Source organism: Apis cerana, linkage group LG2 (genome assembly GCF_029169275.1).
Source record: "Apis cerana isolate GH-2021 linkage group LG2, AcerK_1.0, whole genome shotgun sequence".
NCBI lineage: Eukaryota > Metazoa > Arthropoda > Insecta > Hymenoptera > Apidae > Apis > Apis cerana.
In genome coordinates, this window is record NC_083853.1 from 5,840,352 (window position 1) to 5,866,673 (window position 26,322).

The following is a 26,322-nucleotide window of genomic DNA, read 5'->3' on the forward strand; positions in this document are numbered from 1 at the left end:
TGTTAATTTCTTTCCTAGTTATTTATTCGTAATCTACGATCTGTCGATTTCGACACGAGGGCCGGCTTATTGGTTATTAATTGTCTACTTGTCATATGTGGCAAGAAGGACGATTTCTCCCGGCGTTATCAATAGCGATCTCAGCTGGAAAGTTCGGCTATGCGTCTTGTGAAATGAATCGGCCATTTGCAGCTTGTTCTCCACCCGAAATTTTATGCGTATGTATCGTGTCAGATCGTTTTGATCGAGCTCGTTATTAAACTCTCTCTCTCTCTTTTTTTCTCTCGTCTCCTCTCTTTCTTTTTATTTCTTTTCGCGGATAGTTAAATTACTTTCCTCGCCTCGATCAATCTTTTGCAACGGTTTAGAAATAGATAGGCGAATGATTTTTTTATGATTTCACGAAGGACACTCGATTCGAACCGGAATTCGAATTAATTATTAACCGTGTAAGTTCTTGGATCTTGCATAATTACTCGGATAATGAATTAATGAAATATTATCGCCGTTTGCGATAATATTTTCTTTAAGCTTATTAGCATCGTCGTTCTACCCTCTCTAATTACCGCTCTTTTCCGCTCTTCCAGTGAGAAACCGCTGTTTGGTCTGACGTGTAAATATTCTCTTCTTTGTTCGTTCTAATTTGTATATATATATATATGCCGTAGTAATAAATTCAATTCATTATCAAATTACGGCCTTCGTGTGTTTCTCTAAATGGTTTTTGTAATAATGTTTAAACAGTGGATCGTAAAAAGAGGAAAGGGATAATTCTGCGCGTGAATTCAATTAGTTTCTGATTTTATGTCTGATCGGAGAATACAAGCGTACAAAGGAAAAAAAAAAAAAAAAAAGATTACTTAGGATACAACGTATCCGCGTATTAATTCGTAACACGTGTTTCAATAATCCTGCCAATTATTCGACGATTAACGATCGTTTAATAAATTATTCATTAACAAATTTAACAATTTTAATTCAAAAGATATTCAAATTTGACAAAAAATAAATTCATACGCGGCGTTCAACTTGCACGAGAAATTGGAGGCGCGTGTCCATTTTCGACACGTGAAAGTCGGGCCTATAATAATAATAATGGTCGAGCAACAAACATTACTGCAAATTGAAATACGCCTTAATGGGCTCCCCTTGGCATCGAAGAAGAAACGGTACTCTACCATTGGTCCGTAACGACGAAACTCGTTAAACGGCGACAAAATATTTCGGACGGAATAAAACCGTGCACGGGGAATTCTGTTCCACCGAAATTTCCATTTCGAAATAACATGAATTTCGTTTTGGAAAGCGACAAAGTTGAATTTTTGTCTTGTTTGAGAACGTATATCCATCGGGTAGATTAGGAGCAGCGGCAGGCGTGTGTTTGGCCAAGCGAGAGTTCCCTTCTATAACGGGCCTTTCCGCCCAATTTTCGGCCTACCGTCGTTAAACTCCGTTATGGACTGCCTTCTCCATAATCGAATTCTTCCTCCTGTTGCGTCGCGATTTTACACCCTGCCACGGGTTGATGCTCGTCGTTTGACCTCCAACTGGCCCGAAGCCCTTCTGAAGAAGGTTCTGAACGGCGAAATTGACGAGAAAAAAGTTTTTGCTCGCGGTTCAAATTTATTTTAAATTGATTTAAGTATCGGTGAAAGCAATGAATACGTAATTTAGAATGTGATAAATTTTTTTTTATTAAAAGGTAAAAAACTGAGGCGCGATTAATGTTGAAATTGGAGGGGGGTAGTTGTGTTTAAAGGAATTGAAATTTTAATAAAAGAATTCTTTTTTCTCGCGAAGAATTAGATGAAATTAGAATTGAGAGACTCGATGAAACAGAAGTTGGACTTATGACTTATGACTGAAAACGAATTAACATAAAGAAATAATAAAATTTACTGGGAGTTAGATAATTAATAGAGACTTAAATAATAAATTATTAAAAGAATTTGAAAATAAGGTAAGTAACTTTCTTCATAACTGAGAATATAATAAAATTCATCCGATTCATCTTGAAGCTTGATCAATAAATTGCTTTGCCTAATTGGAAGCAACGAGTGACATTCGTGGATAGAGCATGAATGGGGGGAGGGAGAGGGGAAAGGTACACGCTGGCCCTTTCGCGGCTTATAAAGATGTTCGAGATCGTATCACGGGAACAGAAACCTAATGGCTTGCACAGCTATAGTGTCGATACAAAACCTTTCTGCCGATATTCAGATAAATCACTGGCCGATACTATCTACCTGAGTAATACCGCGTAATCGTTCCATCGAGAGATCGCGTGGACCAGATTAAGTCCCGTTTTCATCGCGCGAAAAATTTCGAAAACCTTGGAAATCAATCTCGTTCATTCCGTGTTATCCGTGTTCTTACTTCAATTCCAGAATTTTATTCCAAAGATATTTTGAAATGAAAATAATTTTCATTGATAATTTAAGGGGAATGGATAATTTTTATTAAGAATCTTTCAGATACTTATGCTGTACAATTTTTGAAATTATTTCTCGTTTGATTCAGATGATTTTTTCGTTCATTTTTCTTTTAATTTCGTATATACATACTTATTCCCACAATTATCAATATTTTTAAATGTGAAACGTGTTTTAATCACGGCGATTTATTTCTGATATAACTATATATACAATCAATAGTACCGAACTAATAAAATTTTATTACAAAGATATTATCGAACTTTTTTAATGATATTATATAATGGACAAAAATTAGAAAATCATTTTAAAGGAAAATTATAGGGAAACGATATTAGATGAAAGACAATGTTCTGATTTAATTTTGTTGTTAAAGTGGTTAGAAATTAATAATCGAACGCAAACGATAATTATTTGATCATAAAAATCCCAAATTCGTTTAATGGCGATTTGAAGTGATTGTAGAAAACTTTCTATGTAACAATGTTCGAGCATTATAATTTTATCCTATTTTACAAAGAAGCTTCTATCTTTCTATTTTCCTTCTCTTTTTAAACTTATCTTTCTTATCGTATTAATTTCGGTATACCATTGAGAGGAAAAACAAGAAAGAAAAAGTAATATTAAAATATGCAATGAAAACTAATTTCATGAAACCTGAAATTTATTCCGTTAAATGGATCATTTTTCAATCAAAAACTTCTTCGAAACTGAAAGTTAATAAGAATAAATTACTTTTAAACAGAGCACGATGTATTTTTCATGCAAATTTTGCATTGAGGAATAAAATAAAAATTGCGAATAAATAAATTACCAGACATATCAATTACTTAACCGTCAAATTAACATGTATAATTTTATAAATTAATCTCGAAAATTATAAATTCTTCAATTCATTTTTGAATCATCGTCGTGGAATTCTTTCAAAAAGTTCTTGCAAAATTCAAATATTCAAGGAAACAAGATCGTAATGATTATTAGACCAGTAAAATTCGCGCGATCAAGACAAAGATAAATCAATTAAGCTACAATTTCCGAATGAAAAATGTCGAAAAAACACGTTCGAACGATTACGAAACCTTTTTTTTTTTCTTTTTAGTCGATCTCTTTCCCCCCGTTGTATTTTAACCTATCACTTTCCATTCCACATCGTTCGCAGAATTTCGAATAATAAATCTTCTCATCCGTCTCATCAGTTATCGCTCGACGTACGATAAACCATCGAAGATTGCAAGAGAAAATGAGGAAAATTACGATGGATTTATGAACGACTTGAAAGGGGTAACGGGCCGTGATCCAGTAGCGAGTTTCCTCCCGGTCGCTTATCATTTCTAATAATAACATTTTATCGGGTTATCGGGAGCTTCGGGGATCGGTGTCCCTCGTTTCGACTTTAATATTCGATTTTCACGGCAAAGATCTATGGCATGGATCTACGTTCTACCCTTCAGCTATTTGCGTTACTCGTTGCTCGTCAAAAAATTTGCATGGTATTTACTCTCCGTGTTTACGTTCACCACCTTTCGCGATTAAACGCCACTGCCCTGTATACTTTATTGTAATGGCAGACTTGCAACGAAGCTGACACGATTTTTTTCTTCTTTTCTTTTCTTTTCTCTCCCCCTTGAAACCGGCATACATTAGTCACCGTAATTATGGCCAGCAATTTTTTAATAGCGGCGAAAGTTGCGCTCGACAACGAGTACGGACATGCGTCGGCGAGTGCGTTTCCCTGCTCAACTTTATTACGGTTATTACTTTTTACATGTTTCTTTTCTTAACGCCGTATATAACTATGTATAAATCAAAATTCGATCGATAGATTTTAAACAAAGTAGATTAGAAGTAAGATGTAGATGATAGTTTGAATTGGAATCATTGGAATATTATGCGAGTCATGATGTTGTGTATATATAAAACAATGTAACGATGTCTGAGCCTTATCATTAGGTGCTATATAAAATAAGTATGATGCATGAACTTTCCTTTTTGGTTCTCATTTCTTTTTCTTCTTCTTCTTCTTTTCTTTTTTTTAAATCTTTCTCCGTGTTCATTGCACGCTGTTGATACACATGGACGGATGAAAGTGAGGATAGCTTGAAACTTTCGAGGAAAAAGAAACTTTTTCCAAGCTACAAAGAATTCGATTACTTTTGAGTACAAAGACTTTTTGAATGCTTTGTGTAAAGAAACTTGAAGTAATACACAATCTCAAAAATGAAGATACCTTTTACTTGAAAATATTCAAATATTTTAATCATTTTCCACTTATAAAGAACTTATAACCCAAATTTGATATCCACAACTGTGTTATAATAAAAATATTTTTATATAATTTTCCCTCGTGATTAATATTTCATCTCACCCTTTTCAATGACCAATTCTTCCCCCAAAGAGCAAAGAAGGAAGGAAAAATGAAATCCTTTGATTAACGGAGAAATTTTTCTTTTGAAACAGGACCGTTTAACTGGTCACGGGGGCATTTCCTCGCTGGGCGGTGGAAACTCGTCGCCTTATTCAGGCGCCCATCACCACGGTCACAGAGGCAATGGAAACGGAAGCGGGATGCCCCATCACGGTGGCGCATCGTTGCCCACCGCCTCCGACTTTCAACCACCGTACTTTCCACCCCCGTTCCCCTCGCACCACCACGCGCCGGCGAGTCCTCAACATCCGGGCCTCGGCCAGCCGCAACATCTCGATTACCTCGTCGGCGATCCGTACACGCAGACGCTCAACACGTTGCATCAACATCACTATAATCACTTGAGCGCCGCTGTCACGGCTGGCCAAAGGAGCGGCGATCTTAGGAGGGACGCGGAGGGTATCCATGTGGTGAGTAATTGACTCGATGAGTTATTGGTTACGTTTTAACCCCTTCCTGTTGGCGAGCAGTCTCTCGGGACTGGAAGCGACTTTTGAATATTTTTCGGATGATTTTTAACATCCTTTTTTTTTATTTTATGCCAATCAAAGTGAGTTTCAGGGTGATATTTGAGAAAAGTTGGTAGTTTGTTTTCTAGTGCTAGTTTTAAATTGTTCTGTTAATATCTGTGAAATCATGACATGGTTCTGTTTTTCGTTAATTGGATCGATATATAATTATAAATCTTATTAGATATATATCCTCTGTTTTAAAGAAATTTAAAGTTATTTAACAATTAACTAATACATCGAACGGAATGAAAGAAATAAAAGATTGTAACTTGAGAAAATGGGGATCAAGATTCAGAAATGAAATTTTCAATTTCTTATTTGAATTATTTAAATTCATTGTAAAAATACATAAATAATAGAGTATTATGGTTTTCCAGTACATGAAATTCAATATCTTTGATATTATTTAACTTGCAATATATTATTATTATTATTATTTTTAAGGGGTAAAAGATACGAAACGGTAAAAAAGAGCATCTGACTGAAATTCAAATTGAAATTTCTCGCTTAAATATATTGTAAAGGAATCACTGTTTAATGAAATATAAAATAATAATAAAATATTAATAAAATATGAATTTCCTTTGGAATAAAAAGTGATAATGTGTTATTAATAGATCATTAACGCATTATGCGATGATTTTTATCGCTTTTCGTAATTTCATCCATTATAATTTTGCGGTAAATAGTCATTTACAAATGCTATTTGCTTATGATAATTATTATACCTTTTTTTTTACACTTAAAAAAAAAAATCAAAGATTGATGTCATCATAGAAAATTGATATAATCAGAGTCAGAGGTTCACATTTTATTAAACGACTGTTACGCGCATTACCTTTTCAATATTCTATCTAATTGACTATAACATTTATTATTCCATGTTAGAGTCATAAATTAACTTCGGTTAATTAAAATTTTCTTCGATTTCGCAATTTATACATAATGAATACTAACTAACGTTATGGTAAATTATATATACGACGTTGTTTTTTTTCTAAATTCCGATATTTTACTCTACTTCGACAATAAAAATTCAAAAACGTGCCCGTCAAGAGTAATCCTTCGTAATCAATCTTTTGAAAGAAATTGCGACGCGAAAAAATTAAAAATTATAAATAGAATTATAAAAGGTAACGAGAAATAGAATGGATATTTTGAAATCGAAGAAACACAATAAATAATTCGCACTTTCGAAAAAATATCTCGACTAGAATTTTACCGGAAACTTACTTACCAAAACCCAATCTTCCTCAATCCTGATCCAATTTTACAATCTTATTAAACCTCCTATAAAACCCCCTATACGTGCAATCTTTATCAAAATACATTCCACACCCCAACCAATAATCCAATAATAACCTTAACCCCTCCCTAATTATCCGAAAAACGAGATCACGCGTTCCTTAATCTCGTCATACAGCTTCGTCTTACCCCCTTGCCGAGAAATTCTCTTATCGGGTCCTCGAGATCCTCGAGATTGCCGCCGCGTCGAAATCGAAGATCCGGTCACGCGCACATCCGGCTCATTAGAAAAGGCGCGAGGCGTGTTATTTGTAGGACGAGCCGCTGGCTGGATCGAGGATCAGGGCGAGTAATAATAATAGGCGGCCTATCGATCTATTAGACGGCCAATAAGTCGGCCCGTGACATCGGTGATTGCGATCGTTGATCCCACAGAGAGAGAGAGAGAGAGAGAGGGAGGATGAGGATGCGACGAGGATGAGTCTGAGACAGACATTTGCGCGACATTTGCATTCGCCACGGTTTCTGCGTGCCCGGTGTAATGGATGGAGTGGTGTGCTCATGTATTAACTCGACTCGAAAGAAACGAGCGAGTCTCTCGACCGAGAGGACCTCCCTCGAGGGGGGAGTCTCTACAGGAAGGACGAGGACGAACGATAACGACGGATTTCGTTCCCGACTCCCGAATCGATTTTTCCGAATTAAAGGTCAAAGGATAATGGTTCTCTTGTTCTTGGCAGTTCTTGGACTCTTATAGGAGATAGGATTTCCTCCTTTTAAGGTTTACCCATAAGGTGAACACGGATCGGAATCATGCGGATCACGAGTACGGGTTAAGTGTACCTGCACCGGGCTTTTTGTTTGAAGAGGTGCGAGAGAGAATTTGTTTGCTCTAGCGGGAATCGTGAGTACGAGCGTGGTGTGTAGAGTGGACGGTCTATTTCCAATGTATTTTGTGGCGTGGAGAATTTATTCCCGAGATTGTGTTTGGATAAGTATTGGCCAGTCAACGGTAGTTCAACGGGGATTAGGAGTGGCTTAAAGGAGGAAGTGATGGGTCTATTTGAGCGAAAGAGTTGTCGAAAGAGGATAGGGACGTGTAGGTCTTGTAGAGGTCGAATTTGTGACGAGTTTAGAAATTGATATCTCCTTTCTTTCCAATTTGTTGTTAAGAGAAGGGAATTTTTTTCATTCGATCATTTCTGCTACGTCACAAATATACAACTTTCTTCCTTTAAACTCGTTCAGTTTGATTATCACGATACGACACGATATTTACTACAATCCCTTTCGTTAGCATCATCAGTTTATTCAATCATTAATAATTTAATCGTTGGGAAAGAAGCGTCTAATTTAAAAATTTATGTATCCCAAACAAATCTCCCGTCGTGTTCTTCAACGCCTCTGTAAAGTAAGGCAACACCAAGATCCAACCACCTATTTAGGGGTAACTTCAGACCTCTAATAACGCTCACAGTAATAGTATTTGCGGTACACCTTATCCCAATACCTTTTATGAAAGTATCACCCTAATTACAAGGGTGGGGCGCGTTGTGGATTATGTTTTGGGCGGTTTCCATGGGTGTCGTGTGACATTCGTGCGCAAAAAAAAAAAAAAGGACCGTGTTCAACGAAATTCGATACTCAGCCGAAGAATAACGTTTAGTTTCGCACAGCTCGAAACTGGCCAGAAAAAGAGAAGAGTGGGCTCGGTTTAACGCATCTGTCTCCACCATATGCAAGCTCGTGTTGCGAGGCCGAAATTCTCCATCGATTATTGTTTATTTCACGCCTTGTTGTAAAACGAGTAAAACACGGAGGGGAGTTTGCATTGGGAAAAATAATCATCGATGGATTGACAACGCGTCGTTCATTCGAAACAATCGATTAAATGCAGAGAGAGGTGTTTTGATGATTGTAATTTGTTGTTTTATAAGTTGGATAGAACGTTGCAGAATGTTCTATCAGAAATTCGGCTTTAAAATATTTACCCATTATATGAGATTGAGATATCGATTATTTCGCTACAACCCCTCGTACCGTATCTTGGCCTGCCTAAAGCACATTCTTCAAAAGAGGGTGCCCCGATCTCAATGAAATCTTACACCGATGCAATCTCTTGCTCCGCGAAATATCGAGCAAATCGTTCAAATACTTTTAGATACGCTATTTCGTAATTTATCTTCGTATTTTATTGAAGAAAATTATTTTTCAATAAGTGAAAAATATTATAAGTCAAACATAATCGATATAATTTTCAGATTCGAAAAATCAGAAAAAATTATTAGCTTAAAAATTGTTTACTTTGGAAATAGAAAATAAGTAACTGCAAAGTATCTATTTTTTTTTTTTTTTGAAAATACAGAATCTAGCAAAATATTCGCAGAATTATCTGGTCTGTCATAGAGGAAGATAGTTGTAGACGGGACAAAGTCTCAAACTATACGCAGTAATGGCGTCTTGCATAGTTGATCATAGTTAAGAAACTTGAGCACTATGTGTCGACTCTTGTCACCCTTAGAGTTTTCGGTTCCAAATATCCCTAACATCGAGAACGACAACGATGCGAGATTGTGCTTCGACAGTTTCAAGGGGACACGTTGTTCGAAACTACTTCAGAGTTTGAAAGCATGTAATTACACGTGATCTATAATAATAACGAAAAAAAATCTAACTTTTTAATCTTAATTACTATAATCCGAAGGGAATTAATATTCTAGCCGAAAGAAAAATTAGAAACTGTTCTACATTCTATCGCGCATAAAAAAAGTGAAAGTTTGGTGAAGGTTCTTCTAAATCATATTTCTCGTGTATCCTTGGATCACTATAACACGTAACGTAGAATAGAATTCTATTTATTGGAATGAAATCTCATTTAATGTACAATTATATGGTCTCGTGTTAATTGAATTCGTTTATCCGAACGTGACTTCTTCTTATTATTTGAATGGAAAATAATAAATGAGAAAATCGGTAAAATTTCTCTTTTACAGGAGTTGAAAGAAATATTTGTACGTAATCTTTATTTATTTTTTTTTCTTAAATTTCTTTCGTCAAATGTTACATTTTATTTTTATAGACACGTAAAAATATCACAAATAACAGGAAATATAATGTTGTCACTCTGATGATAAGATTATTAACATATGTATATTTCTCTTAAATAAACCTCTCTAGATAAACTTCACGAATAACACGAATTACGTTAGTCCTCCGGTAACTAACTGTCCACGTACACAGATAAAATACTTTTCTCGTCTCCTCTAACTAAATCCCAATACAACTCGATATCTAGGAAATGGACCACCCTCTCCAAGCATTGTTCCTTGCCCTTCCTCGAATAATTTACTTATTAAATTTTCGGCTGACCTTTGGCATTCCCTCGGGGAGGATGCCAGAGACGTTTACTTTGACGGAAATATGCCAAGCGTTGCAATCCTTAAGACAGTGTTGGAGATACGTAAAAGGGGTAAACGGTCCTTCACCCTCTTCCTCCACTCGCCCTCTTCTTCCTTCTTTTTTTTTTTCGTTTACGCGACCCACGAGAAACCACGACTTCCGGGCACAGTGAAAAATTTTTACAGAACGAGACACATGTGTGTAACTCGCCAAGGTAACGTTGGATCGGCCGTGTAATCGGTAATCACTGATCTCGCGCGATAAAACGATTAATAAGCGGTGTTCCAGCTGCCGATGACTAATGTTACATCATGCCCGAACAACAATGATACGGTAGTTTCTAGTATAAAATGTAGTATAAGAGAAACACGGAGGTAGACGGATGAACAACGTTTTACTGGGATCGTTCGAAAAGAATCGGGGGAGAGAGTGTTTCACGTTATGGTGGAGATCTTTTAGATAAAAGACGCGTGAAAAATTGAAAATTGAGAATTGATGTGAGTTTGCAATTTTGCATTGCGCGCTTATTGTATTCGGATATATGCAGAATATATTTCGAATATTAGATATTTAGCAAGTAGGTTCGAATGTCAGGAAATTATAAATTACCGCGATCGAAAGGAATTAAGGAAGAGAGGCATGGATCGATGGAGATCTTTTAGATAGGAACATATGAAAAATTGAGATTTTCTTGTCTTGCATTCTGCATTTACAAGTGTACATTATACATTAGAATAATGTAATGGAAAATTATAAATTGTACGCGTCTGTCTATGTTTTTTTCTTTAAGAACAAAATACATAATCGATAGCAGAAAGGAGAGAAACGTTTTTTGAAAGGGAGGGGACGATGATAGAGTTTCTGAAAAAGAGACGACAATGCCAATAATCAACCAAGTGGTTCGACCGATTCCAATAGCTTTATCCTTGAAAACGAGTAGCTTCCTTCTATTCCTACCCCACGCGTTCTATACTGAATTATACGTAGCTATCTCGTCTGGATCCCTTCACATTTATGCTCGAGAGAGTACAATTTGTGACAGCCTCTTCGCCAAGGGATCTTTCAGATTCGGAAAATCTGCCTTATTGTTGAGTCGAGCCTTTCTCACTCGACTCGGGGAAGAGTTAAACGTTTCTCTAATGATGATAATCCACATTCCTTTATTAAATATCATTAAAAAAAAGATCAATTCAATTTTTCCAATCATTATATCATATTCCTTCTCTACAAACAATTTCACTCTAACCAACAAAACACCACGATCGAATTACACGTGGAAAACGCTTGGACTTCGACTTGTCCTCAACTTCCTCTTCGAAGATCCTCGCAAATTTCGACAAATATTTGCTCGATCGCATAACACCATGTTATGCGCAAAAATTTCTTGCGCAATTTTGTCTCTCGATTAACGCCTCGACAAACGAAGAGAAACAGAGAGAGGCGTGTGCACGAATTGCGCAAGAGGAAACGCGGAGGACTCGCCTCTTGATTTCCGCCGCGTGGTCCCATTTATCAGTATCGATACCTCGAATAGCGGCCGACGTGACTTCATCCCGCCGCGGCGTTTAACGAGGGAAAGGCGATCACATTTCATCTCATTAGTCGGGTGGCATGGTTACATCAATTTATAACTAACACGACGATGGATAGTGGATAGTGGATACGCTCGTCCACTTATGTTGGCCGGGTTAATTAGCGCCGCGTTTCCATTTCTTTGCCGCGTGAAAGCCGCGCTCTAAATGGACGTGGCGCGCAATAAATCGCGCGATTTTCAAATAATTTTCGCTTCGATATCCTTCCGACGATTTAATAACCTTAACGTAATCGTGGAGGATAGTGGATAGTTCTTCTGGATAATTGAAAAGGATTGACGTAACGGAGTTGGAAAAGTTTTTAATTTCAATTATTTTTTATGCTGTATTAATACCGGGATAATTACATGTCTGATAAATAATCAAGGCAAGAACTAAATTTTCCTCTTTATTTTCATTTCTCTTTCTTTCTCTAATTTTTTTCATCTTTCAACTTATAAAACGTGTAATAATTATCATTATAATATTACTAAATTGCTAAGTTTCTGTAATTTTAATTGATTGTTATATGAGTTACTGAATTACACGCACAACACGTTCCCTCATATTTTACTACGAAGAAAATAACAATAATTGACAAATGTCTAAATAAACGGGAAAAAGATATAAAGAGAAAGTAGCATTTCTAAACTAATAGTTGCGAGATTATCGAGATTTACATTTTTTTTTCATATTACATTACATCGTAGCTCGTATTACTTTTACGTCTCATCTCGTTTTGATCGTGGAAACCTTTTAATTCTATTCACGGATAAATCGAACAGTATATCAAAGTTTTGTATATATATATATATATTATTTCCTCGTTCCATTCGCTGGCCAGAAACGAACGTATCGCAACAATCTAGAATAGTCGTTGCGGGGAAAACGATTACAATGGAGCGAACAATCTGGATAGGAAATCGGCGAAACGTGCGCGGAGATTTCTTCTCGATGCTGGAACCTCGTGGATCGCATAGAAAAGATATATGGCAATAATGGTAAGGGCTCGTAACACGAGCGTACTTGTGACCGACTTGCAGACACGATAAAATCTCTAGTTTTTCTCGTCGGATGTGATTAAGATTCTGAACGTATGTCTATCTTCTGTTTCGATTCTTAGAAGACTGCCTTTGTTTTTTTTCCCCTCTCTTTCTCTCTCTTTCTCTCTCTCTCCTCGATATATTTCTCTTTTTTATATCTTGTACGTATTCTTACATAAGAATATTTTAACCTGATACTGTAACTTTGTAACGAAATTCAAGAAAGTAAAAATTAATACGCAGAAATGTGTACAATTATTCTTCGAGTTGATTGAACAAGTTTAATTTTAGAAAAATGAAGATGGGAAGAAGATGGGATTATTCCATCTTGTTTTATTTAACGCAAAATTAAATTGCTTACAACTCGGGAAATTAAGCTTCGGAAATTTTTCTTTTGCCTCAATCCATAAAATTGATCCCTTAAATCTTCGTTCTAACCTCAACGTTCGTCCAATCGAATTAAAAATTGAAATGGAATTATGAAATGATAAGATTAAAATTGATAAACAATTATATTGATTCGCCCAGGGAAATTATTTATATATGTACACGACGTGGAAATAAAAAAAAAACAATATTTGGTTTGCCAAGTACGTAAAATAAAGGAACGGAGGCGATCACCGATCGTAAACATCAATTTTCATCGCTTTTGAATTTTAATCCACACATCCTATTATAACGATGATCATAATAATTTATGCGGCAATGATATAACTGCGTACGTGTACCGCACGACAATAATAAATGTGTTCTCCGGTAATGATCAAATATTTATGAACGGTTACGGTGATCGTTTACAATCATCCCGCCACGTCTCATCTTAATGTATAATACAATCTTTTCTTTTCTTTTTTTTTTTTTTTTTTTTAACAACTTCCAACTCTCCGCGCGCGTTGCAAATTTAATAAAATTAATCCTTTCCCCGAAGTGAAGTGAGCGATATCCTTTAAAAGTGCACGAAGGAACGATCGATTTACGTAATTCTTGGATACAGGATTAATCGAGGTTTTAATTGGTTTTAATATCCGACGCTCGCCTCGACGAATTATTATCGAGCCAGTTGAAAATTTATTTGTACTTGGGTCGAATTAAACCGATGTCACACGATGGATTTATGGCTAATTATCGTATCGAGTCGGACGGGCCATTTTGGAAAATTACACGTGAATTCGAGTTGCATTATTATTATTTTTTTTTTTTGTTCGTTCCTACGTAATAATAATGGTTTCTCACAAAGAAATTGTTTGCGTATCTCGACTGAGATTGGACTTGGAGAATTGAACCCTTTTAATTTCACGTTTTTTTGGTAAAAGAATTTCTCTCGATTTTATTTCATCGTAAGAGAAAATTTATATCCTACGTTTCTATAATATTTTAGAAGAATTTTAAGATTAAAATATATTTGTTTTATCGTACAACAGAAGACGCGTATAGAGGAATTAGAACAAAAGAGGATGTACGAGTTGATATGGTGGATATGGTAATTAATTAAAATGAATACTGTTTTTTTTCTGTTCGAGATGCATTAAAAAACAGAAGTAAAGAAGTTACATTGGATACGATTAGGTGACCTAGAATACCTGTAATAATGTTGACAATCTGCGTAAAAGGTAATCTACACCTGTCTTTAAATAACGCGGCTTACTCACTGCAACGTGTCAAGACTTGCTGGAAAAGTAATTATACCATGATTATTTCCATTCAACGATTCTTTCGTGGCCGTAATCATTTCGCAATTGTCATTAATTCGAATGGAAACGTTTAACGTTCAATTATCAACCGTATGTGTTGATAATTTTTATCATATTAATGAATTCTTCGTTAGAAAGAGAATGGAATTTTTTGAAAACCACATAAATTAATACTCGAAACTTTCATTCAAATATAAATATAGATAAAACTAAACATTTTCTAAATTGTTATTCTAATTAGTTCATTATTTGACAGGAAAAAAGTAAAAGGAATTCGCGTAATGTTCAATAAAACTATCTTTGGACAAAATATCTTAAATCTCCAACTGTATCGAAATTTGCATAAAAATCCTTTTTCTATGATTACGATAGTTCATAAATATCGCGAATAACGTATTTTTTCTCCCCCTTGAATGAATTTCAGACGAATATGCACGCGTCGTTTCCGTACGACGGTGGACGCAGTAGCGGCGGAGGCGGAGGAGGCGGAGGCGGAGGTGGAGGTGGAGGTGGCGGCGGGCGAGGCGTCGAATATGGCGCTGTCCGCCGTCCTGACGCCCTTCTACCACCCCCAGGCCTCGACCAAACCGACCTCGTTCTCCACAGCAGCCTCGTAGACGACCCCCAGGTGAGCGACGATGTACGTAATCGCAACGTATTTTCTCTATTATCTCTGTTTTACAATTGACACGAATGGAAATGCTACAAAACGACAATATTTACGAAGAAATTGCGATCCCACAATCGATTTCTCTTATGATCTTTCTCTGATCGTTTAAAGAACGAAGAAAGTTTAATGTTTATTTAATTCTATACATAAGAATAAAAAATTTGAATTATCAGATTATGGAGGGAGGGAAGGAGAGAAGTCAAATCCTCCTGATATCTTATTCTTATATAGAATTATCAAGCGTAAATAAATAAGAGTGGATACGAATTTCATTAATTTTATCGCAAAACGAATTTTATTTATAAGATTAAATTATTACTTTTGCTTTCGCGTGGAAGAATTAACTTCCATTAAAATGTATCTCGACTTTCAACTTTTTCCTTTTAATTCAAGATAAATTAGAATTTATACTCCCTTATGAATATGTATATACACTCTAATCTCTTCTTTAAATTCTTTCCAGAACACAAACGTGGACGATGGAGGGTTCATGAACGATCTCCCTCTCCTAAAAAGTAAGTAAATCTATCCTAATCGCTTGTAATAATCACGAAAAAGAAGAAATATCGCTTTATGATCATCCCGAAGCGATTGATCTTTCAAGATGAATCTTATTTCCATGATAATCGACTTCCTTCCGGTCTTGAACCTTTAAACCTGTTCCCCACCGGTTTAAATGCTCATTATCAGACGCGCCACTTAAATCGTTATCGTATCGGCCTCGTCCATCTCGATCTCGAAAGATGCCGTCTATTTTCCGAGCCCACGCTCCTCTGTTTCTTAACAGTGTTCTAAATACCAAATCGAATCGACAAATTTACGCGATAAGACGCGAATGCAAAAGAGAAAAAAAGGAATTACGTTTCGTATATAAGGATAAAAGCGCGAGAGGTGGCGGGCATTATTCCCATCGCGTGGAAAACGTGTCCGCCGCGCAAACCGGAAATATAAAATAGCCATGCCGGTAACTTGCCGCTTTTAATTAGAATTTATCTCCTCGAGTGTCGTATCGATTGCTTCTCCGTGAACGGATTGTGAATTTCAAAAGCAAAGATGGAAAGGTAGAAAAAAAAAGTAGATGGCCTTCGTCCTTCATCCGCCATTAATAGAATTTTAAAGACCCGTAATTGCGAATAAAATGAAGCACAACCGGGACAGGGAGGGATATCACAAGGATTTTTAATCGTCGTTCAATTTAACACTGAATATAGAGAATATCTTGACGTTGATTCGGATAGATAAGCGGAAAAAATTTACGAACATAGCATTTAAGTTTATACAAGTTTTTTCTAGAAATTATTTTCCGTTTTTTCAATCTTCTTTATATAATTTTAAAGAAAATTAAATATGCGAAAATAGAATCTTTACTCTTTGAAATGTCAAAATTTGAAATTTTTCATTTTCGAGATAGACGTGTATCTATATAATTACGATTCGATGATTCAATTGTGTTTTGAAATAAAAATCGAAAAGTGGTAATATGATTTGAAGAATCGAGGAATGTCAGTTTCTGTAGATTTCTCTAAGCGATAAAATAGATATTGTTGACTCGAAAAACCACAATCTTTCCTCTTACATCATGTTTCTCGTTTTACCCACGATAATCCAAGCTGAAAAAGAAGTTGCTTATTCGCAGATTATTTAACCAATTTTTTTTATTTACATCTTGCATTATTCTCGTCGTCTCGATTAAGGTAATCGCGATAAAAACCATCCACGAAGTAACTCATTTGATCGGGAAACAAAATTGCCAGATAATAAACCCAATTACCTCGCCACCCCTCTTCGCTCCGCTGAAATTCATTTTCCAATCCCCCCTCCTGTCAAAAAACGGTCGAGATAACATCGAACTAGGTAAAAGTCCACACGTCATCGGTTTAATTAAAAGTTTATCTTCGGAAACTCGTTTAATAAAATCGCCTAGCCGATAGTGGGTCGCACTTTCACGCCGATCTCGCTACCGATTCTCGGAACCGCGTATAAACCTACAGATAACCAATTTATACGAACAGCAGAATAGTTTCATTTGACTCGTATGTTTTTCCTATTCCAACTGTTCCATTACACGAAGTTTTTCTCGACTTCAACGTGTACAGAAATTTTTCTCTATCGGAAGACTGCCCGATACGCACGGTTGCGTAACGATGAACCGGTTATCCGTTTGTTTCGAAGAGAGGAGGATGAATCTCTGAATGGATGGAATGATATAGATTTGATTAAAATCTATCGTTTCGAAACGTATCGAGAAATCTTCTTAAAAATGACACAGATCTAGACTAAAGACCACTTGGACGTACTTTTCGAAGATAAAAGAATGCTAGATCGATACGTAATCACATTAAACTTACTGGAGACGAGGTGAATATTCGAATATTAGAAATGTGAGACACTCGTCAAAATCTTACTACTTGGTCTTGAAATTTGGCCGAATGTTCATTCAAACAACGAAGCACAAGAACCCTCGATGCGATTCTTGATTTTTCCGAATCACAATGGCGAGGAGGGAGGAAAAAAAAAAGGTGTTACCGGTCCACTCGGCCAGATACGTGCGTATAGGTTAGGCCAGGGTGTCGGAGGTGCGAAGGAGAAATAAAACTGGAGTGGAATTGGCCCGAGGCGGGTCGGATTTCGTTCATTGTCATTGTAATTTCTTGGCGGGGCGCAGTTTTCGGGGCGTTACACACCACGGGGGTATTACCTACAGATGGCTGTTTGTTCGAACGTCACCGTCGGTTATTATATGCCTTGTTACGCGCCCTCTCACGGCTTATATTTGCCCAGTTTTCCCTTCCATTTCCACCCCGAGCCGCCATTGTCCCTTTGTTTCGAACCACGTATTTCGACATTGTATCGTCGAATTTAGAAAGGTGTATCCGAGAGACGCGTGTTCACTTTAACGGGCGCGACTTCTTTCATCCTCCGTGTATATACGTATGTGGGATCTTAATGGAGAGAGAATAGTTCAACCTTTCTCCGTCGAAGATTTTTTTTTGTTTGTTCCTCAAGAAAAATTATTGATATTAATATCACAATCGAATATTTCTGTGATACGACCGTGTCAATTTCGATCCGCGTCAAAATTAAAAAAATCGCACCTCCACCTACGTACGTTGTAAAAATTGTTCGTCACACGTTGAAATATAGAGCCGATTGGCGAGAGCAGCGACAAATACATACAACATAACATACGTGTTCCGTTTCTCGGAAGCCGGTTATACAATTACTTGCAGCTTACCTTGGCTCCTTCGTCACTCCTCGACGTGCTCCAGTTTACCAGTTTAACGTTGCTCCAAGGTATACGAACGAAATGGATTTTTCTCGGAACTGTAAAAAAAATTGAAAATTTTAAGATTGAAAACTTTGATTGGGAAAATTGAAAGAATATCGAAGAAATTGGGGAAAGTATGGGGAATAATATTTTTTTGATAAAAGAAATATGTGTGTTATTATATCGAAGAAAAGATAATATAAAATTCATTCAGAAATCAAAAAAGTTGGAACATTTGGCGAATAACTACAGGTCGTAGATAACTAGTTGGCAAATCACATTAAACTACAAGTTCACGTTACAGCGTATAATCTGACATCTGTTGACATCTACTTTAACCACTAATCCGTTCCTCTTTTAACGAATAAAAAAAAAAATCTTACAAGAACAAATAAACGTATATCACAAAAGTTAAAGATCGAAGGATATTTTTCAGATCCATTTCTATTTAAAAAAAGAATCTAATTTTTAAAAATACTTTAAAAAAAGAAAAAATATTCAAGAAATCCTAAGAACGTAAATTCGAAAACAGGGTAATTTTCTACTTGCCAAACAGGCGCGAAGAGAAAAAGAGATCGCTAAGCGGCGCGTAAGGAGATGAAACGAGTTTTTGTGGTTAATCAATCGTCCTTCGTCAACGATGAGACCGTGTCGCGTTAGAAACAATTAATCATTCAAATGAGGCCAGCAGGCATCTCTTTACCATGTTAATGATTTTTCTAATTTAACCGGTCAATGGTGTCCATGGTCAATTAACTTTCCTCGTTACTTCTGCACGTTACGCGCGCATTGTGCTCTTTTAAAATTACGTAAACGAAAAGAAGAAGGATGGGTGTTGCCACCCGTGACAAGAGCTCAAATCTGAAAATTATGCGCGCCTTTCCACGTCGATCGGTTTGACTTATGACTAGAACGGTAATTTACGAAGCGAGCCTGCGTTTTGGATATCGGACGAGAGTCGTCGTCTCGTTGTGTTTCATTAGGAGGGCATATTATGATAATATCTTCGTTTTAATCTTCGACACAACAAACCTGTTTCGTCCAACACGTGCAATACACACGCGCGTAAAATCGTCTCGTTACCGTTGTTAAAAATGAGATTATTCATTTGCACGAATTTATTATTTATATGAATTATGCTGCGTAAATTTTATTTCGCAAAGATATATTGATTCTTTTTTTTTTTTTTTTTTTTTTAATGAATAAATGTATGCTGGAAAGGTATAAAAATTTGTCTGAATAAAAAAAAAAATATTCTGAAAATTTAATTCGTAAATTCAACACTATATATTAACAGCAATTGATTTTTTAATAATAATTTAAATTTTATGCATTTTTCACGCAGGTAGGATTTTATTTACCCTTTGGCGCCTGCAATTCCAACGATTCATTCATTAATCGTTGCATATATCTGAATAATTCGGTTTTTTTTCGCGCTTTTTTCTATAACGGAGTTCACATTTTATCTGCATACATTATCTTAGCGATTTAAGTATCGATATTAAAGGAAAAAAAAAATTGGTTGCATCATCTACAGGAAACCTGTTCGAAATGAAACTATTTCTATGCATCTTTTTCTTATTTGATTACATTTCTAGCGGCTGTATTTTACATTAGATCGCCAATGCTGTATTTTACATTAGAAATTCGTGTCTCGTTATCCCGTGTAGTTTAGTTAAGCAATACCAGACCAATATTTCCCTTAAAAATAAAAAAGATCTCTTTTTATTTCCCCCAAGAATATACTACTAAAGTTTCGTATTGAATTTTAAGCAGACATTTCTATCTATAAAAATTTCATTCATACCGTTTTGCTACATAAAATTGGCCAAGGAATGAACATGTTACAGCATAATCTTGATCTCCATTTATCTCATTTAAACCATTAAACCTCGAGATATGATCTTTCTCGTAAAAAAACTTTTGAATAGACTTATTCTATCACTAATCAAATGATTTCACGGCATTTATCAAAGTAGCTAATTATTCCGACAAATTACACGATTAAAAAAATGCTGTAACATCAAGCTATTTCAATATCAATTAATAAGATTTTTCTAACGAGGATACATTCAATAGTTATCGAATATATCGATTTAAATCATATAGCATAGATATTTATTAAAAATGTATTTCAAGTACAAAACTCTTGTCGTTTCCTCTACTTTATTTGAAGCATCTTAAGATTTGGAGATTATATTATATTCAAAAATTTTAGAATAAATAATAATTGAAACGTCTATTTATTGTATATATTATTATCTTTTTTATCATTATTTTTTATCATTATATATATATTATTATCTTTAATAATTGAAACGTCTATTTAAATTAAAGATTTGAAAAAATCAATTCGAACATTGGTTGCATATTATCTTAATCATTTTTTACTTTTACATTATTATTTTACAACTTAAAATCTAGAATGTGCAATATTACATAATATATATATACCTCATATAATAAATTTAATTTCCTTTTAGAGAATATTTTAAACAAGAGATTATCTCTGAAATTCCTCATTATTTTGCAAATTCAAATTTTCGCCGTAAATATCTTCTAATCTATCTCGCCTACTCGAAAATATTTTCCTCTCTACAACGTGAATCATTTTCAAATACTCACGACGAAAACCTGCATGCATCATACTTGATCCCATCTCCGATCGAGTATATTCTCGAACGTGGCCGCTAAATCGATTTCAATCGAAAGTCTCCTCTCGAGGAGCGGCGGATAAGTGCCTTTTTCTCATTGTCCCCTCCCCCCTTCGATTCGAAAGGATCGGGTTTTGGATGGAGGGTGGCCCACCATCTTTGTTCAAGGGCAGCCAACCTCCCAGAATTCATGGCCTAATGAAATTAACGAGGACCAGTGGCGCGTTGCCCCCGGGCCAGGTGGATCCCTGCCTCGCTCACGAGACACCCCTGGAGTGCCAGGGTCGAAAAGTCACACCCCAGCCCCTCGGTGGTAACCAATCAAGGTCGAGAAATAAGTGAACTCGTTTCTACGAGGCGATTGGTTAAGTTTCCGGGACGTTGATTGCCCAGGAAATTGTGCGTGCGCGGGACACACTGCACGTGGCGAACTTGGAGGCTCCAAGGCTCAAGGCTATTCTCACTTTTGCGAATTAACGCCTTTTACTGGAATGCGCGCGTGCAAGGTTTTTATCGTTTCTTTCGGGTTGGAGAATACTTTTCCCTCCCAAGATTTGTTCGATATTTGAATACGAATTGAATCGACGATTTTTTATAGGGAAATATTAGGAAAAATATTTAATCTACGCGAGTAGAATAGTATACGTATGTGGATATTATTTGTAATTATAGGTGCAGAAAAAACTGTACCAATTAAAATCGAAGTTGTTTTTCTTACATAATTAATTAATTTGGAATTAAAAAAGTTAATACGAGTGATATCGTAATATTTAATCGAATCTTTAATTTCATATAAAATTCTCTACATTCTACTTCGCAGAAAGTTCCCGTTTAATCGTTATGATATCCTAATGATATATAAGCGGGATATTGAAAAATTATTTATTACCTCCGGGCGAGGGGAATTAAAATTAAAAATTTGATGAAACACCTATCAAATTCAACCCCATTTCTTCGAGTTAACGTAACGAGAACGAGACTCGCCAAGATTAATCTCGATCGATTTTTCCCATTGTAATTTAAAACTTTTAAAAATTACTCACATCAATCACAAACTCATAAATTACGTCCTATTTGAGCCAAGTCACGGAATGTGTCGATAATTTTTCATCGTGCACGAGGAACATAGAGAAACGAGGCTGGGAAAGGAAGAAACTAATACGCGATTCCATATTCGAAAACGAGGCATGGCAAAGGTAAATGCGCGTAATAGAAACTTTATTCGAATGATTATTCAAACGCACGCTTATTTCGACATTGATCGATAATCGGCCGTGCAACATTGTGAAACAAAAACACGGAAGAACAAATGATCGGTTTGCGAGACCAATTAAAACATCACGTTACCATCCACTGGGAGCGAGCACTCGTGAAAGATTATCTAAAAGTTGTGATGGAATGGCGAACGATGAGAGATCGTAAGGTACATTTGTCGACCAAATGCGTGATAAGTTTCACGTCCATTTACGTAATACGTTGAAATTCAGCCTTGAGCAGTGAACGATCTTTGATGAGTTGGAACCGATTGATCCATGGATCCGCGAAATTTATCATAAACGTGACACAAATGAATATATATAGAATAACGAATGTATAGAAAAATTACTATTGGTGAGAGTTTAATATTTTCTTGATTATTATTATTAAAAGAGGAATTAAAAAAGGATGAGTAAACGAGACCTTCAATTTAATGTGGATAAATTTTAATAAAGAAAAAGAATCTGTATATTATTTTTTGTAACATTCTCCCTTTTTAAACGAATATGAATCTTATACGTAATTTTCTGAAAAAAGTCCTCCGTATTTCTCATCCATTGATTCTTTTTTTCACTTTTATTTCTGGATAATTATCGTTTATCACAATTATTTTTTATTATCATTTATGTAATATTAATATAAAGAGAACACTTCCAGGAAAAAGTGTATCAATGGCGGATCGTATACGATAAGTTTATTATATGATAAAATCTCGAGACACTAATAATTATCATCAATGAGATCATGATAAAATAAAGCACAAATTGGAAAGAATTAATTCCATTTCTCTTTCTTTAAGTATATTTTCGTACGTGAAATAGGCCTGTATTAAAAATACCTCAGCTTGGACAAAATTAATCGAGATCTCAAAATAATATATGCATAATTCTACAAATTCATTCTTTTAATCGCAATTTATGAAATATAATACGTGCATATATTTACACACGTATAAATACAAAACCACAAGCGAAAAAACCAAGAAGAAAAAGAAGAGCTCTTGCAAATTCGTTTCGTAACAATTTGATCGAAGTGATATCCAGAAAAACGGGATTGTTATCGAAATATCGAATCGATTCGTATTAACTGGCTCCAGTGTCTTAATTACAAAGCAACGAAACCGCACGCATCGATTAATTTAAGGTTCGCGCTAGCAACCGACCGCTTTTAATTTATCAATACACCTGTGCAATAATCGCGTTACATAATCGGCCTATTAATCACAAATACTGGCGTATATCGTATCATTAAAATCATAGACATCCAACTCGAAATGATCTCTCTAAATATCCCCGGGGCTATAGATAATACAGAATCGTTAAGTTTTTTCTTCGTATGAGTGACGATTGATAAATCGATGATGCGCCGAGAAGTTAATCGCCTTTCCTCGGATGACTTTTCACCGATGTGTGTATGTATTACATTTATATTTCATTGAGTTATAGCTTTTTTGCGGATTTTTTTAAGCTTTTTGTTTCAGCCCTCGGATGAAATAAAGTTTTATTCTTTTAAAGATCGGATATTAAGTTTGGAAAGTTTTTCCAAACTTAAATTTTCCGAAACTCGAGAACTTTGAGAGAGAAATATTTTTGCTTGAGGATATAATAATCTGGTCGATCGAGTTTGTGCTTCAAACTTATTTTAATGGGTGTCGAGAGTTTCGAAACTTTCGATGTGTTTCAGATTTGAATTTCGCAAAGAAATAATTTTCGATCCATTCTTGTTTTTGATAGATTTATTCATCATCAATCTTGGTAGGCACTTTTGCAAGCCGTCATTTTTTTACTGGAATCCGTGTGTATATATCAACGATTGATCATATTTGTAATCGTTTCTTTTTTCAATCTTTATCGTACTTTCTGAATAGAATTTTTATCATTCGAGTAAATTTTCCTCGTCATCAATCATAGTTTGAAATTTAACAATTGTACATGTTCACGTCAGAATGATTAATTTGATATAATCGTTATAGATAATCATGGGATAAAATCATTCTTACGGTTTCAATATGTTTGAAAAAGAGATATATCTCTCATTTATTGAATATAGGTAATATGTTCTTCTGATATTTTAATTTCGTTCTTCGATGTAGGTATTAGACATGAAGAAGATCGTTTTGCTACTTTGTAATCTTTGTTAAAATGAATTTAAGTATAATGAATTTTAAAAATTCGACTTACAGTTTTATTCCATAGATGCTGCAATTAATCTTTCACTTTTTATTTATACTCTATCATTTTTGTAAGAATGTGCATAATATTATTTTTAAATTTAAAAAAAAAAAGGAAAAGATTCCAAGATTCCACATAAAATCTACCACAAGCAACCACATTGATCGTAATTTAAATATTTAACTCTTTTGGGACAAATTTTTTTTTTTAAAAGTTTTTTAACAGAATAACGTAAGAGTTGAGTCATTGTTCAAATATTATATTTAAGTAACGTTCGAGTATTTTCTGACGACGTAATCCAACTAACTAAAAATATTTCTGGCTAACATTCAAAATTAAGCTCCATTATCCCGCCAATAAGTTCTACGAAACGCATTCACGATCATAATCACGTGTGCATGGCTTTATTCCCGGCAAATTATCGAAGATTTGCCTTCTGTCCCGCCAAAAGGATAGGTATAAATGTTCTTTGTATAAATGTGGGTCTCTTTTGCAACGTTTAACCGTCCAAGTTGCTTCATTGACGTCCAACGTGTTCCGCTCGTTGTGTTCTCCACCGTTTCCGTTGGAATGAAAATTGCACCCCTCGATCACGATCGTTATTAGCCATCGCGAGTAAAAGTGCTACTGGCAATCTGCCGTTTCTCATGTGCTCGACAACATACCATTTCTTCCTTATTATATAGATTTTACTTTTCGTTTATTGATATAAGAAAATATTTCGATATTTTTTTTCAATTGAAAAATTGCTAATTTATTTTTACTTTTCATTAGTTTTATTTCTAAATAAAATAATTAAATGCGTAATTTTAGACGGACACAATTAACAAGTTATAAATAACAGATTATAAATAACCAAATACTGCGTTTATCCTAAGAATATAATGAATAGCGTCGTGACTTGATACCAAAATGTTTTCTTCGTGCAAAAAAAGGAAAAAAGAAAAACAGACAACATTAAAAAGAGAAATTACGTATAATATATATTACAGAACTGCATTCGTGACGCTTAATTTTTTCCCTTACACGAGGGAAAACTTTTCAAATCTTGTTTAAACCTTGTTCGAATATTTAATTAGATATACAAATGATGAATGATGGCATGCTGGCCATGTATGATCGTATATGCGTTGATAACTGCTACATTGAAATGCACGAACAAATTTTAAGATATGTTGTCAGAAATCTCTGACATGTGTGTGTGTAGTAGTAATAAAACGAATGATAATGAACAAGTATAAATGTCGTGCCTATGTAACTTTGTCGATTTCTTGGAACCTGTTTTATTGATTAAATACGCTTATTGATCGTATAAAATTAAAATATTTAAACGGAAATATAAAGTATGAATAATTCTTTGATTAAAAACTATCGAGAAATTAATAACTGTTTGATCATATTTAACTCATAATGCTAAAATATGAATTAATATTGAATAATTTAGGCTCCCGTGTTTGCAACAAATTATCGATTAATAATATTGAATTGATAATGGAGATACAATTTGAAAAGATAAAAAGGGGAAAAATGAACATACACGAAGGAAACAATACAAAGATTGCAATATTCGAATTATATTTATGATATATTTTCGTATTTTCAAAATATATCATCCTATAACCAATAAAATCTTTAATAAAACGTTATTAAATTTCATTGATTCGCTCAACCGATTAAATTATTAACGAGTTTATTTTCGAATAATGGATAAATAATAACAAATTTCAAGAAAATAATTGATTTTAATAATGATAAAGAATTTTCAATAAAAAAAAAAAAAAATATCGTAATATTTTTTGATCAAACAATTTCTCTCTTTCAATATTTTATTTCGATTCATCATATCGAAACAAAAGAGCCAAGTTTCAGCAAGGAGAAAATATCGCGAGATAACGATCAACAAGCTTCATGATCGAGAATCACGTGGCCCGTGTTATTATCAAACTGTTCTCTCGATAATGTTACTCCATTGTAACTTTCCTAA

At 35.0% G+C, this 26,322-nt stretch overlaps 2 protein-coding genes across 46 annotated transcripts in view; one reads left to right on the forward strand and one right to left on the reverse strand.

The window, feature by feature from the left end:
• LOC107994245 (transcription factor AP-2-epsilon) overlaps positions 1 to 26,322 on the forward strand; it is a 236,105-nt gene that overhangs the window by 186,134 nt on the left and 23,649 nt on the right. For 12 of the 14 annotated variants that reach the window (XM_062071883.1, XM_062071888.1, XM_062071885.1 and 9 more), the window contains 3 exons: positions 4,890 to 5,267; positions 14,743 to 14,958; positions 15,452 to 15,503. In XM_062071883.1, the coding sequence (XP_061927867.1) occupies positions 4,890 to 5,267; positions 14,743 to 14,958; positions 15,452 to 15,503 (646 nt within the window). The remainder of the gene's footprint in view (positions 1 to 4,889; positions 5,268 to 14,742; positions 14,959 to 15,451; positions 15,504 to 26,322) is intronic. The other 2 variants (XM_028664990.2, XM_062071882.1) reach the window with 1 other exon arrangement.
• Positions 1 to 26,322, reverse strand: part of LOC107994247 (KH domain-containing, RNA-binding, signal transduction-associated protein 2) — a 100,867-nt gene that overhangs the window by 42,391 nt on the left and 32,154 nt on the right. For all 32 annotated transcript variants that reach the window (XM_062071923.1, XM_062071925.1, XM_062071926.1 and 29 more), the window contains one exon: positions 18,224 to 18,312. The gene's annotated coding sequence lies outside the window, so the exon portion shown is untranslated. The remainder of the gene's footprint in view (positions 1 to 18,223; positions 18,313 to 26,322) is intronic.